This window comes from Chiloscyllium plagiosum, unplaced genomic scaffold, assembly GCF_037043375.1.
Source record: "Chiloscyllium plagiosum isolate Xiang-an unplaced genomic scaffold, Cpla_swu_hap1 HiC_scaffold_16, whole genome shotgun sequence".
NCBI lineage: Eukaryota > Metazoa > Chordata > Chondrichthyes > Orectolobiformes > Hemiscylliidae > Chiloscyllium > Chiloscyllium plagiosum.
In genome coordinates, this window is record NW_028270154.1 from 20,104,947 (window position 1) to 20,120,863 (window position 15,917).

Here is a 15,917-nt window from a genome sequence, read left to right on the forward strand (position 1 = left end):
TGACCACAAGGCTGTGGTCTTTATGAACCATGTAAAATCAGACAATTTTAGCATTACTCTCTACGCTGACAATGTTCTTCTCCTTTTGGCTAACTTGGAAAAGTCTGTACCTCGGCTAATACAAAAGATTAAGTTATTCGGCACTTCCTCGGGTTATAAAATTAATTTTACAAAATCGGAAGCCTTGCCTGTGGGGCCTTGGTGGGAGTGCCTGACTTGGAGGATGGAATACAATTTCTTTTCTGGTGGTCACAAAAAGGTTTTATTTACTTGGGTATTTTTATTAACCGTGCTTTCCACCAGCTTTACAGAGCTAACTTTGTGTATTTGTTTGATGAGATAAAACAGGAGCTGCAACTTTGGGCGGGGCTACCAATGTCATGGTTAGGCTGAATAGCCTTGATTAAAATGAACGTTCTTCCTCGGCTACTGTACCCCATGAGAATGCTCCCGTTGTTGTTTTCAGAGATGTGTTGTGGAAGCTCAATGGCAGGCTGGGGTCCTTCTTGTGGGGTCATTGATGCCCTCTTATTAAACTTACCAAGTTGCAACTCCCACTGGGTTTGGGGAAGGTGGATCTCCCAGACTTTAAGTGATACCAGGTAAGCGCCCTATTGTCCCATGTGAGTGATTCAGTGTGTAAGGATCCAAAGTCGATATGGCTTGATGTTGGGTTCTCTCAGGCAAGGTGCCCCGTCCTTAACTTGCTATTTATGAACAGGATGAAACCTGTTGCTGAGCATTGTAAAGACCCGATCATTATAAACACCGACAAAGCGTGGAGAATGATTCGGCAGGGCGAGGGTAATTTACATAAGACCTCACTGTTCAACCCCTTAGTTGGATCCCCAGTATTTAGGCTAAGGTCAATGGATTCCGGCTTTAAAGCATGGGAGGTTAAGGGAGTCTCCTGTTTGGGAGACTTATTTGAGGGAGAGTACCTGGTGTCTTTCGACCAGCTAAGTCACAAATATAGGCTACCTAGTAGAGACGTCTTCTATTATTTTCAGATTAGGGATTATAAACCATGAAGGACCACACTTAATGCTCAGCCCTATTAGTCTGATACGGAGAGAAGAGTCCTCTGGTGCGTGGGCACTCTCTCGGTTAGTACCCTGCATCATTTACAGAGAGGGGCACCTTGGAAGATAAGGGAAGACTCTACTGAGTCTGGAATCAGGAACTAGGAGTATAAATTTAATTTGAAACATGGGAGGACATATGGGAGAATGTGAAGAAAATCCCGATATGCAATACAGCTCAGGCTATGCAATTGAAGATTCTTCACAGGGTCCATATGACTCCAGAGTGATTAGCAAAGTTCAAGAAATGAGCGCCTCCAGGATGTCCTAAATACAAAATAAGCTTAGGCACCCTTATTCATTGTCGATGGTCATATCATAAGATCCGTAGGTACTGGGGTGCCATAGCGAGTGAATTGGAGGGAATCCTGGGAATTGAAGTTCGGACAGATCCAGTATCCTTCTTTCGGGACTGCCGAACCTGTCTTCATTAGATGAACATGGAAAGAGACTATTTAATATTCTCATGGATTGTGCAAGGAAAAACATTTTCATGAACTGGATCTCAGAAAATCCCCCACATCTCATGGGATGGCACAGACTAGAGCTGGAGCACGTCCATCAAGATTATTTTACGAATGTGGTGCACCAAGAAGTGGAACTATTTTATAAGTCGTGGTGGCCCTGTTTATTGACCAGGGCCTTTATATAGCCATGAAGGCCGGGTTTGGTAGTCCGGGGGCCCTGAGGGGAGGAAGCTTGATAAATATGGGTATAATAACTGATGTCACCATGGAGGGAGCTTCTGTTGAGGTGCGTTGAGTGGTGTAATTTAATTTATTTTCAGTTAAGTTAATCCAAGGTGATTTTATCTAATTTGATCTAATGTAAGATAGGTCAGTCTAGTACAATTTATATTAAGTTAAACTAATTTGCTAAGTATAGTCATTTATTGAATCTTAATGTGGAAAGATTGTTTTGTACCTGTGTGATAGTTTTGGTTTGTTCTGTAGAGTAGTAGGTAGTTTATTGTTAAAGTTTTTGTAGTATAAGATTGCTATACTACGTTTTGTATTTTCTTAATTTTGTAAAAATTTATTTCAATAAAAAAATCACTTTTGTAAATGCTTTATCAATTTGATTCACCAGGCATCCTGCTAGGCATCTAACTGATGTCACATGTTTTCTTGGAACTCATGTCATTAGTTCACTGTTGCAAATGACATTCTGATTCTTAAAAAGAAACTTCTCAAAACTGAAAACAAACGCTTATTTATAAAATGACAATAAAATATTTTCCCACTTTATCACACAAAGAACAACATGATAGAGAGAGAGAAAGTATTTCAGGAATTGAATGAAACTTATAAATTGCACCTCATCATATCATTTTCATGCCAGTTATGAGCAATGAACAAGACTAGGTTGACTCATTTTAGCTGGGGCAGTATGAAGAAGGAGCAATTGAATTTAACCTTTCTGACTTAGGTAGAGAAAACTCAGCCAGAATTTCTTTTCCTGATAATGACTTTATTCAACCCCAGCCAAGCATGCATGAAAAGGACATTTAGTGAGGTAGCATTGTGCTCAGCTAATATTTCTCCATGGTCAGCAGTGATTGTGCGGCTCATTAGACAATGCGTACATGGAGTCTCTTTGATAATGTGACATTGAGGAAAACAACGTTTATGAAGTGACAACAGAGAACAGAGTGCAACAAAATAGGGAACATAGGTAACTGGAAGGTTTCATGTTATCAGAAGTTAATGAATACTATAACGTGACCAGCCATTACTAAAGAAACTACACAGATACTCAATGTAATCCAATGTAACAGTGATTGTAATAACAATAAAACTGACAACCAAAAAGATGTCAGAATCATCAATCAGTAACAAAGTACTTGGAATAGACGTTGATTTTACTGCACTAGCAGTCCAGAACCTCAGGCCAATACTCCAGTGACATCTGTTCAAATCCCACCCTGGCAAATGGTGAAATTTGAATTCAATAAAAGTTCTGGAATAAAAACTGGCCTAGTGGCGACCACTGCTAGTTGTCATTTAAAAACTCACCTGTTCACTAATGTCCTTTAGGAAAGGAAATCAGCCATCCTTACCTGGTCTGGCCAACATATGACTCCACAGTAACGTGGTTGATTTAACTGAATGCTAGCCTTGTCAGCATCAACCATACCCCCAGAACAAATTTTTATTAATATCTATGTACTGACAACAAAGGAGACTTAACTATTTGGTGATAACACCATTAAAGCAAAGTATCAGCATGGATAAAATCAAAGGAAATCTGTAATACCGAGCAAATAAAGAGTGAAAGTTTGTGAAGAGAAGGAACATGGTGCAGGTCCAAGCTAAGGTTAGTAATTTTATAGGTTCACTCCTGATTATGCAGTAGGGAGCAGGCTTTGGACGCAAGATGATTCCTAAACTCAGTTGACATTGTGGCGCCTGGACAGTTGCATACTGGAGGAGGATTCTTAACCTTTGCTGCTTAAAGTTGCAGCAACTTATTATCATGAATAAAGCAGAGTTAAAATTGAGACACTAATTTCTTTTCTCAAAATTATTGAAGTTGCTCCTGTCCAGGCTCCTTGTTGATTGCACCTTCCAGTAACCCATAACTATGTGAAAATTGAATATTCTATGTATGAAAGCTTGATATTAGCATTCAAACAAAAAGGTCAAAGATAGGCAGATGTTGTTGTCTCACTTTAATTTCACAAAAGGCTGAATCTATTTTATGCAGTTGTACCTGCCCTCTACAAATGGAAGTAGATGGACGAGACATGGTAAATTACATTTTTGGCTCCATTCAACCCAGATCCAACACAAACTGGTCTTGTCCATGTCATGCAAAAATAGAACAATGGTATTAATTAACCTTAGGTCACATGCAAAGTACCAAACTGATCCATTTTACCGAAGTGATTTCACTTAAGACTGTAGTTTTCAGCCACAGTCATGTGGTGGGCAGTTATTGTACAGTGTGTTAAGTAAATCACCTTTGTGGCTTGTTAATTTTTGAATTAATATTAAAATAACCTTATTAATAGAGAATACAATAAAAACAGTATGTGCAGGAGAAACTAAGCTGGTCTGGCTATGACTGGTCAAAAATCACGTGACACCAGGTTATAGTCCAACAAGTTTCCAGAGCCTCGATCCTTCTTCAGGAGAGAGGAGACGTCAGAAACAGAATTTCTAAGTAAAAGATCAAATGGTCATATAACTGATGCTAATTAATTGAACAAACCTAAGATGGCTGTTAAATCTTTAATCAGTTAGAGTGGAGGTGCAGATTTCAAATGATTAATCTGAATACCAGAATTTCTTTCAAGTCACTGCCCCAAGATAACTTAAGGTTTATTCAGTGTAAAGTGGTGACATCTCAGGTCAGACAATGCATTTTAAATGCAAAGTTTTGTTTAGAGTCTATACAAGACCTCACAGTTAAGACACAACAGACTCTAAAGAAGGAGCAGTGCCTTAAAAGCTTGTGTTTTCAAATAAACCTGTTGGACTATAACCTGGTGTTGAGTGAGTTTTGACCTTGTCCAACCCAGTCCAATACCAGCACCTCCACACCATGACTATCTCTGTGAAGAGAGAAATGGAGTTAACATTTCAAGTACAATGACTCTTCATCAGAACAGAGAATAGGGAATACTTACAGCTTTCAAGTTGCATAATACATGTTTGCACATCCATTGGGAAATTCTTCAAATCCATGGGACAGGAAAGACTCAGTGTTAACCTTAGAAGAAAAAAGAAATTACATTGGGTTCAAAGGTCATATTAATACTTTTTGACTGGGACTGACCCTACAACATTTGAAACTAGTCTGAACTATCAATTTCTTTGAACAAAGAATATTAGCATAATGAACACAACATTCATCAAATGTTTAATACAGGACAGTTGTCTAATCTATTCTGAATGCATGGTGCAGATTAGCACTACAATTCACACCACGATAGCTCTACTATTGTTCCTATTAATATTACAGTTATGGTTTAATGCTGAGATAATAACATTAAACAATGAAATCTCTCCAGTGTTCCAGGTGATTAATAATAGGAAAATAATATTACCTGTGCTTCTCAATGAAAACAGTAGATGGTAAATTGATCTATAGTGGGTTATAGCTTGAGCAAATTAATTTAAATGAAGTGGATATGGTTTGTGACATTGTGCTGGTTACCATGATAGTTCCACCTTCTCTCTGCACTTATTGTGGTTACATCATGCAAGTTATTTTGAATAATCTCTACAAGACTACAGCCATTTACTCCTACGCTAGTTAATACATTTATTTCTCCTTTCCAATGGTCTAATCGCTCTATACTAAATGTATCCTTTTTTGAAACTAATTGTTATGATCATTGTGTCAAACATTATTGCAATTATCTGCCCACTGTAATTAATGATCTCTCCTTTCTATATACAATAACACAGAAGCAATTGGTATAATTTCTGAGTCTACTATTGTTTATTTAATAAATTCCCTATAATCATTGTGATGAATCCACTGATATCTATCATTGTTCTGGAATCTACTAGGATCCCCTTCCTCCAAGTATTCTGATTTTTTTCCCCACGCACACATACACATGTACACATTAAAGGTATCACCCACATTGACATGTTTTTTTTAAATTCATAGTATATAGGCTTTACTGGTGAGTTCTAACTGCTTGTCCTTAATTGCTTTGGAGAAGACATTGGCAAGTCACGCTTTTGAATTAATCTAGTCTGATTGGTGAAGGAACAGCATTAGTGAGGGACTGCCAGGACTTTACATTGTGCAATGAAGGAATGGCAAAATATTTCTTAAATCACAAGGATGTGTAACTTGGATGTCTAAAAGATGGTGATGGTGCCATGCATTTGCCCCTCTTGTCCTTTTTGATAGTGGAGGTTATGGGTTAGGGAGGTGCTGTCGAGGAAGTTTTCATTGCTGCAGTGCACTGGTGATGGTAGGAGTGAATGTATCAAGTTGGTTGGTTGTCCTGAATGTTATTGAGTCTCTTGAATTGCACTCCACCAGGAAAGTGAAGTGTATTCCATTATTCTCAAGACTTGTGCCTTATATGTGATGGTAAAGCTTTAGGGAGTGGGAGGTCAGTAACTAATCCCAGAATGCCTAACTTCTGATCTGCTATTATAGTCATAGTATTGACGCAGTTGGCCCAGTTAAGTTTCTGATCAGTGCTGACTCCAGGATATTGATGGTAGGATATTTGGCAATGATAATGCTATTGAATGTCAAGATGAAAATATTATATTCACACTTTTATAGTAGATCATTGCTGTCACTTGTGTGAATGTTACTTGCCATTTAGCAGTCTATGCCTGAATGTTGTTCAAGACAAGCTACATGTTGGCTGTATCTGAGGAGTTTCAAATAGAACAGAAAACTTTTAAATTATCAGTAAATACATTTGCTTTTGACTTTATGATAGAGAAGGTTTTTGTGAAGCAGCTAAAGGTGTTTGGGCTGAGACACTACTCCAAGGACCTCTGCAGCATTGTCCTGGAGTTGAAATGATTAGTCTTTAAAGCTAGAATGATCATCCTTTGTGTTCCATAAGATCCTGGATAGTGAACTTTCCCCCAGTTCCTACTGGCACTTTTCCAGGGCTCATTGATGCCACACTTGACCAAGTGTTGCTTTGATGCTGAATGCAGTCACTTTTGTTTCAGTTTTGAATTTCAGCTGATTCCCTATGTTACACTGAAACGTTAATGAAACTGGGAGTTGAGTGGTCCTGGCAGAACCCAAACTAACCCAATCAGACTATTACTGAGAAAGTAACATTTGTTTACACTGTTGAATCCTGTCTTCCATCACTTTGCTGAGTAGGCTGATGGGACAATAGTGATTAAATTAACTATGCCTTGCTTTTGGAGGATTGGACATCCTGCACTATTTTCCAATTTGTCGGGTAGACATAGTTGTTGTAGCTGTTCTGGAACAGCTTGCCAGCACGGTTTCACAATCATTAGCACTGTGACCTCACAGCACCAGGGACCAGGCTGTGATTCCAGTTTTGGGGGATTGTCTGTGTGGAGTTTGCACAGTCTCCCCCGTGTCTGCATGGGTTTCCTCAGGGTGCTCCAGTTTCCTCCCACAGTCCAAAGATGTGCAGGTCAGGTGGATTGGCCATGCTAGTGTACAGCATGTGTTGGCTAGAAAATTATGCACAGTTAAGGCAGGGGTTACGGGAATAGAGTGGGGGTTTGGCTCTGGGTGACATGTTTTTCAGACGGTCAGTGCAGAGTCAATGGGCTGAATAGCTACTAGCTGCACTGTATGAAATTTATGACTAGATCTAGTTCTCTTGTACACATCTTCTCTACAGGCAGGATATTGAATTCAGTGCCATAAGCTGACTTTTGATATCACAAAAAATGAATTGAACTAGCTGAAGACCAGTCTTTGTAATAGAAAAGACTTCATTGAATCATTTACTCAGCATTTCTGGCTGAAGATGGTTGTAAACACTTTTGCTCTCATCTGCTGAGCTCTGCAGTTAATAGAATGGAGGGCATTCAGAGAATCTCATTCTCTCATGACTTGTTTCTGTTTCTGCAACAATTAATGAGTGATTGTGCCAGGACTGCACAGTTCCATTATATAAATACTGTGATTACAAGGGCAGACCAAATGCTGGAAATTCTACAGTGAATGATTCACTTCTTGACTCCCCAGAGTGTATCCACCTTCCATAAAGAACAAGTTTGGAGTGTGATGAAATATTTTCCAATTGCCCATTTGAGCTCAGCTCTAACAAAACTCAAGAAGCTAAACACTATCCTGGGCAAAGCAGCCCACTTGGTTGACTCACCATCCATTAGAGTCAATGTTCACTTACTCTACCACTGACACTGCAGCTGTAAGTACTTGCTACTAGATGTATTGCAACAACTCGGCAAGGCTCCATCAAAAGCACCTTCGGAATCTGTGACCTTTCATGCCTAGAGGGACAAGGGTAGCCAATATATGGAACACCACAACCTGCAACTTCCCCACCAAGGGACACGCCATCCTAACTTTGAGCTTTATCACTGTTCCTTTACTGTCACTGGGTCAAACTTCTAACAGCACTGTGGCAGTACTTGATCTCCATGGACAGCAGTGGTTCAAAGAGGCAGCTCATCCACCCACCTTCTCAAAGGCAATTAGAGATAGTTACACCAACATCTCATGAATGAATGAGAAAAAAAAATCCAATGTTTGTATCATCACTTAGCTCTACCTATTGTGTAATATCACTTCTATTTAACATGTATGAGGTCCCGTATTGTACGATTGCAAGGTTGTCATCTCATTTTTAAGTGTTCCTGATACTGCATCAGGCTCATTCTTCCATGGACCTGGGTTTGACCCCTGACTAACTGCTATTGAAAAGCAAAGGATATACCTGGCCATGAGGCAACACAAATTTTGGTGCAATGTTATTCTGCAGTTGAAATCCACAGAGTTTCCTGGATCAAGAATATGGTGCTGGAAAAGCACAGCAGGTCAGGCAGCATCTGAGGAGCAGGAGAGTTGATGTTTCGGGCAAAAACCCTTCATCAGGAATGAGACTGTGAGCTGAGGTGGTGGAGAGATAAATGGGAGGAGGGTGGGGCTGGGGGGAAGGTAGCTGAGAGTGCGATAGGTAGATGGAGATGGGGGTAATGGTGATAGGCCAGAGAGGAGGGTTGACTGGATAGGTGGGAAGGAAGATGGACAGGTAGGCCGTCATGAGGATGGTGCTGAGCTGAAAGGTTGGAAATGGGATAAGGTGGGGGGGAGGAGAAATGAGGAAACTGGTGAAATCGACATTGATGCCATGGGGTTGGAGGATCCTGAGGCAGAAGATGAGGCATTCTTCCTCCAGGCATCAGGTGGATAGAAAGTGGTGATGGAGGAGGTCCAGGACCTACATGTCCTTGGCAGAGTGGGAGGGGGAGTTGAAGTGTTCGGCCGTGGGGTTGGTTGGTGAGGGTGTCCCGGAGATGTTCTCTGAAGCACTCCACGAGTAGGTGTCCTGTCTCCCCAATGTAGAGAAGACCACTTCAGGAGCAACAGATACAGTAAATGACATATATAGGCATTCAGGTGAAGTTTTGATGGATGTGAAAGGCTCCTTTGGGGCCTTGGACGGAGGTGAGGGAGCAGATGTGAGCACAGGTTTTGCTGTTCTTGCAGTGGCAGGGGAAGGTGCTGGGAGTGGAGGGTGGGGGGGTGGAGGGAGGGAGTCGTGGAGGGAATGGCCTACCAACCAATACTTACCAATACTGTCATGGAACAGTTATGTTTGTGACAAATACACTAGTGAGGACAAAACCAATAAGCATTTTTTTTCATGTTGATTCTCTCATCATCTGCTCCAGACCCAGTTTGGCCAATATGTCCTGTAGGACTCAATCAGTTCATGAAACTACCATCCCACTCTTGCCGATGGACCCTGTAGTTGCCCACCCTCAATGCTCCATCCTCAGTGTTTTCTTTCCCATGATTAACCTGAAACCATTTAATGGCATTCAGAACCAATATTGAGAAATCCTGGGGTCAACTCTTCCTAAAGGTAATCGCCACTTCATTCCAAGTCGAAGAGAACATGCCCAGGAATGGTGATGGTCATGCACAAATTCCATAATTCTATAAAGTCTGGGAAGTCGGCTACAGATATGACTCTGTGACTATGACTATGTTTGGCTGTTGCTTGACTCAACTCTGAATCAGCTCTTTGAGGAGAAAGTGAGGACTGCAGATGCTGGAGATCAGAGCTGAAAATGTGTTGCTGGAAATGCGCAGCAGGTCAGGCAGCATCCAAGGAACAGGAGAATCGACGTTTCAGGCATAAGCCCTTCCTGAAGAAGGGCTTATGCCCGAAACGTCGATTCTCCTGTTCCTTGGATGCTGCCTGACCTGCTGCGCTTTTCCAGCAACACATTTTCAGCTCTGAAACAGCTCTCCCAATTTTTGAACAATCCTCTCGATGCAGGGTCAACTGGATTATGTGCTTATGGCGTTTTAGTATCTGATACCTGTTTCATACTGGGCTGTAGACCCAATTCTATTCTTATTATACATTGTTGTCAAGCATGTTACAGGCTTACTAGGCATTTTCAAAGGATAGTTAAGAGTTAGGCACGCTCTGTAAGTCATTCCACGAACAGGTTCCCATCCCTGAAGGACATTAGTGAACCAAATGGATTTTTAAAACAACATATTTATTGCATGGTCACCATTATTGATGCTAGCTTTTAGTTCCAGATTTATTTACTTAATTAATTGAATTTAAATTTCCCAGCTGTCATGGTTGATTTTTAAATTTGTATCTTCCGATCATCAGTCCAAACCACTGAATTACCAGCCCAGCATCATACACACAGGCCTTTCATTCTCCAATCACTAGATATTCACAAAAGGTTGGTCCACCTCCATGATATTTATAAACGTACTGTGAGATGGAACCGATATGTAATTTTTGACTGTTTACAGAAAATATCCAGTCAATTAGATATATCCATGTGTTGCCAATATGACTAATCAAACACTGGCATGCAATTCAAGGACAATCGATGACAAGCCAACAGACATTAAGCTTACCCTTACATAGATTATTCATGGACCAATTTACTGTATTGAAAAAGATTAAAAAGAATAATCAATTATGCTTCAGCAATTCAGACCTCATTTGTGTTGGAGAAACGATGGTATATTTGTGAGCTGAATGGTTAATATAAGCCCAAGTTAAATGTGATACACAAAGCAGGGGTTCATGAATATCTGCTCACCCAGCAATTATTTTTGATGATTGGAGGGATTGAGCAGCCATATTATTTTTGTGATGCTGGACTGAGCTTAAACTTTAGCTGAAAAAGCTTAAATGGTTGAACTACCCTCCTGTTGGGGGTCTGACATTTCTTAGCTTCATTTGTTCAGTGGTGAATTTGAAAGCTAATTTAGTATCTCTGAAGCTGTAGATGGAAGCAGATTATTTAATTTGAACTAAGAATATATAACCATAGGATACCATTAACAAACTAAGTCTCCAGCATATCTCAGAATTTGAAGGAATTGATTTCTTTTATCTTTCCCAAGAAAGCACAAATAGTCATCACTCAGCTTGGGTTCAGGATCCCCTTCTGATATGTAGCCAGCTTCCCACACAATGTAGTGTCTTTTTGGGGACGGTGGTGGGCTGGTGGAAATCACAAGACTTTGTTTCTTAGATTGAAAAAAAAACCTTTTCTAATCCAACCTCTTCAAAATTTGTATTCAATTTAATACATATCATCAGTAACTACTACCTCATATCAAATTTAACATGTAGTTCTCCAATTAGTTTGGGAACTTCACATCATTTTTGATGTACATTGATGGAACAGTGATAAGGTTACTTGTGAATCGCATCATCAATCTGATTTGTTTATCTCTACTTGCTGGGAAAGGACAAATGAGGTAATTACATGAACATCCCGATTTGATTTAAAAAGCTCCACTGGTCTGCTGAAGTATTAGAAATGGTTTGAAACCTCATTTTGAATGCTATTAATATAAGGGAAGGGTTTGCATCCTCTCCTGTGCCATACTAATATTAGAATTTAACTGTGAGCAAAGGTTATCATACACATATTGAGTGCATGCTGCAGTGACTAACTCCTGAAGACAACAGTACAAGATGATAACAACCACAAAATTAAAAGGGCTGTTCTAAAAAAAAACGTAACTGGGAAAAGTGCAAGTTCAGCTTGTATTGTAATGTATATTTTGTGCACTGGCCATCGCTTCTGCTCTGGGACTGGTTCAATTAAAGCAAGAAAGCAAGGATCAACTTCTAGAACAGCTTTGGATAATGAACATGGCTTTCATCAAACATGAATCCAATTTATATCGGTAAAGATTAATGTTATGATAAAGAGCTTCCAATTACTTTTGGCTTAAAATAAATGCTTTCAATCACTTATTCGATATTGTATTGGAACTTATAATCCATGCTGCATTTTTATCCCTGAAATATTGTTTCCTTGTTTTACATATCCTGGTTTCATATCTGCTTCTAGTGTGATATGATATTTGTAACCATTTTTCTAAACATATGGTAATTTATGTTAGTTAATTCGAGATAGATGTTGCATTTCCTCCATTTACTACTTGCCCTTTTTCTGACTTATATGTACAATGTCACCTGTGGTTCAGTTTGTAGCACAGAATCATAATATTTTGGGTTCAAGTCTCACTTTAAAATTCATGAACAAAAATTAAAGTTGGCACTCCAGTACAATACTGAGTAGGTGTGGTCTTGAAGATTAAATCATCGTCATAGAATTTTTACAAGGTGGAAAGAGATCCTTGGGCTCATCATATCTGAGCTGATCACCAAACAATACATTTTAATCTAATTTTCCAGCACTTAGCCTGTAACTTTTTTATAATAGAATGTTTCAAGTGTTCTTTTGAATTGTCTTGAGGGTTCTTGACTCTTGCACCACAATTTTAGACATCTCTTTTAGGGACTTCCTCAGTCCTCCCTGTGCTCAGGGGAACAACACCAGCCTATCTTGTCCCTCCTCATGGCTGTATTACTCCAGCCTAGGCAACATCCTGGAGAATTTCTTCAGTATACTCTCTCGTGCAAACGCATCCTCCGACAGTGTGACAACCAAAACATCTCACAGTACTCCAGTTGTGGCCTAACCAACCTGATGTACTGCCCCATCATAATCTCCTTGTTCTTGTATATTTTTCCCAACCAACCTGTTCAGAGCAATTGTTACAAACTTCTGGAGCAAGTTGTACTTGAACCAAGTCTCCTGGCCCTTAAGTAGGGACACTATCACTGCAACAGAAGAGCCCTCTTTGTTCTTATATTCAATACCTTGACAAATAAAAACAAATGCCTTCCTAATCTACCTTATCTACCTGTTCTGCTGCTTTCAAGAATCTATAGACATGTGTATCAAGGTCCTTCTGATCCGACGTACTTCCTTCGAGTCATGTGTATGCCCTTGTGTGCTTGTCCTCCCAAAATGCATCACCACACACTTTTTCAGGATTAAATTCCATTTCTCACCATGTGGCCCATGTACCGAGTCCATTTGTATTATCCTGTAGTCTTTGGCTTTTCTCTGTGCTTTTTACCACACCACCAATTTTCATGTCCTCTGTGAACTCTCTGATCACATCACCTATTGTGTCTAGATCATTAATCTACACAACAAATGGCATAGTACCCAGCACAACTTCATGATTACCATTCAACACAGTTTTCCAGTCACAAAAACACCCTTCAACCATCATTCTCTTCTTGCCACCAAGCCAATTTTAGATCCAATTTGCCAAATTACCTTAAATGCCATTGGCTCTTAGCTTCTCAATCTGCCATGTGAACTTGTCAAAAGGCTTATGGAAGTCCACATTGACCAAATCAACTGCACTACTCTCATCTACCCACCTAGTCACTTCTTTAAAAATTCAATCATGTTTGTTGGATATGATCTCTTCCTTACAAAACCCTGTTGATGTTAATCCTTTCCTCTCCAAGTGGAGATTGATTCTGTCCCTCAGAATTTATTCAAATTGTTTCCTGAACTGCAGATATTAGATTCACTGGCCTGTAGTGTTGTGGTTTATCCCTAACACCCTTCTTGAATCATGGTATCACCTTAGTTGTCGTCCATCTCTGATAGCCCTCCCAAGGCCAGACAGGTTTGGAAAGTTAATGGTGTGGCCTTGAAATCTCCCCCCTTGCCTGTCACAGCAGATACATCTCTTATGAATCTGGTGGTTCACCCACAATCAAGTCAGTTAAAACTGCTAATACCTCCTCTTTCTCAATGCAAATTCATTAAATATATTCCAGCCTCCCTCCCTGATTTCTATGCCCGCATCATCCTTCACTGAATACAGATGCAAAGTATTCATTTAAAATGTTAGCGGTGCCTCCTGGTTCCATATAATGGTGGTTTCTCTGGTTATTCTCTTTCCCTGAATATACTTAGTAAATGCCTGTGGATTTTCCTTAATGTTATCCTCCTTTTTCATGTCCCCTCATCATTCTTCTGATATGTTTTTTAAGCAATGCCCTGCACTTGCTACATACCCCTCTAGGGCAGCTGTTGATTTGAGCCTTCAGTATCTACCATAAGGCTTTTGTCTTGTTTCCTTATTTAATGCCATACACCCCGTGACATGCAGTATGTTTTGAATTTGTTGATCCCACCCTTGCCCTTTGTAGAACATGCTGGCCCTGCATTCTCATTATTACCCTTTTGAATAGTTCTTTTTATGTGGATTTTCCTGCAAATAATTGCACCCAGTTCCCATTGGCCAGATCCTGTCTTGTTTAATTAAAATCAGTTTTCCCCCAATTCAGAGCCCTTATTTCTGGCTTATCTTTATCCTTATCCATAATACTCTTAATCTTACTCAATATATGGTCCCTGTCTCTTAAATAATCCCTTTACCACATGTAGCACTACCTAGATTTGTTCCTGGAAAATTGATCCAATCTCTGTTGTTGGACTCTCTTTGTGCTTTCTTAAAAATCTTTCCTAGTCACATTTTAAGAATTCTGCCCACCTAAGCCTTTCAGACTTTGTCCATCCTAGTTAATATAGAAGAAGTTGAAAACTTGTACTATTATTGCTCTATTATTTTTACACTTCTCTGAGATTTGCCTCCATATCTGTCTTTCCATCTCTCTCTAATTGTTTGAGGGTCCTCACAAAGTGGGTACCACTATTTCTTTTTTTTAACTTATACCCTTACAGCCCCATTTGAGGAACCTTCTAAGGTAACATCCTTCTTTACTGCAGGAATTGACTCCTTGATCAATATTGCTACACCATCTTCTCTTTTACACTTCACTCCCCCTCCGTACCTCACCTAACAATTTTCTATATGGCAAAATTTTGAAGGGAAGTAGTGAAACTATTTCTGGTGACCTGACCAATACTTATTTCTCAATTGACATCACAAATACTAGATTATCTGATCATTATCACATTGCTGTGTGTGTAGATTGCTGGTTGCAAATTGGTTGTTTCATTTCTGACATTTCGAAAGTAATTAATTGGTTGTAAAATACTTTGAGGTGTCTGTTGGTTGAAAAATACACTGTGTAAATGCAAATCTTTTTAAAATATATCCCGCAGCCAGCATCAATTTCCCATGTTGTGTTCAGTGCTGTGTTTGCACTCATTGAATGAGATTCCAATATTACCCCTCACTAAATAACCTGCACTCTCTCCTCATCCATATAGCTGCCACTTACCTGATACTGTAGAGGACGTTACCATTTTTAAAAATTCGCAGTAATTTGTTGTCTGTAGTAATTTCGTGAAAATGAGCACCTTTCTCATTAGCAAAGAACAAATCTGGTTTCCAAATCGAATCCAACATAGATGGATCCAGATCTAGTGAGTCATCAGGAAACTCACTGTAGGCCAGTCGCGGATCATTCCATTGCTGCCGAAGGAAAATATTGAGCCTATAGTCCTGCAAGGAAGTGACAGGAAAACAGAGTTTATACACTGTGGTCTCAGAAAGAAACAGAATAACAGTGTACCATTAATGAGAATAGAAGATTATTTATAGACAGCAATGATTTTCCCACTTTTTCCTTTGATTTGTACTTCAAGTTCCACTCAGTCTGTTCTATCTGCCAAACCAAAATGAGATCAAATGATCAGTTATATAGCCATAGAGTCATGGAGATGTATAGCACGGAAACAGATCCTTCGGTCCAACTCATCCATACTGACCAGATATCTCAACCTAATGTAGTCCCGTTTGCCAGCACTTGGCCCATATTTCTCTAAACCCTTCCTATTCATATAACTGAATAACTGAAGAAGGGCTCATGCCCGAAACGTC

The 15,917-nt window shown here is 39.7% G+C and overlaps 1 protein-coding gene across 4 annotated transcripts in view; it reads right to left on the reverse strand.

The window, feature by feature from the left end:
• glra1 (glycine receptor, alpha 1) overlaps positions 1–15,917 on the reverse strand; it is a 168,825-nt gene that overhangs the window by 77,621 nt on the left and 75,287 nt on the right. For all 4 annotated transcript variants that reach the window (XM_043703245.2, XM_087995196.1, XM_043703247.2 and 1 more), the window contains 2 exons: positions 15,316–15,539; positions 4,714–4,796 (listed from right to left, as the gene is read on the reverse strand). In XM_043703245.2, coding sequence (XP_043559180.1) covers positions 4,714–4,796; positions 15,316–15,539 — 307 coding nt within the window. The remainder of the gene's footprint in view (positions 1–4,713; positions 4,797–15,315; positions 15,540–15,917) is intronic.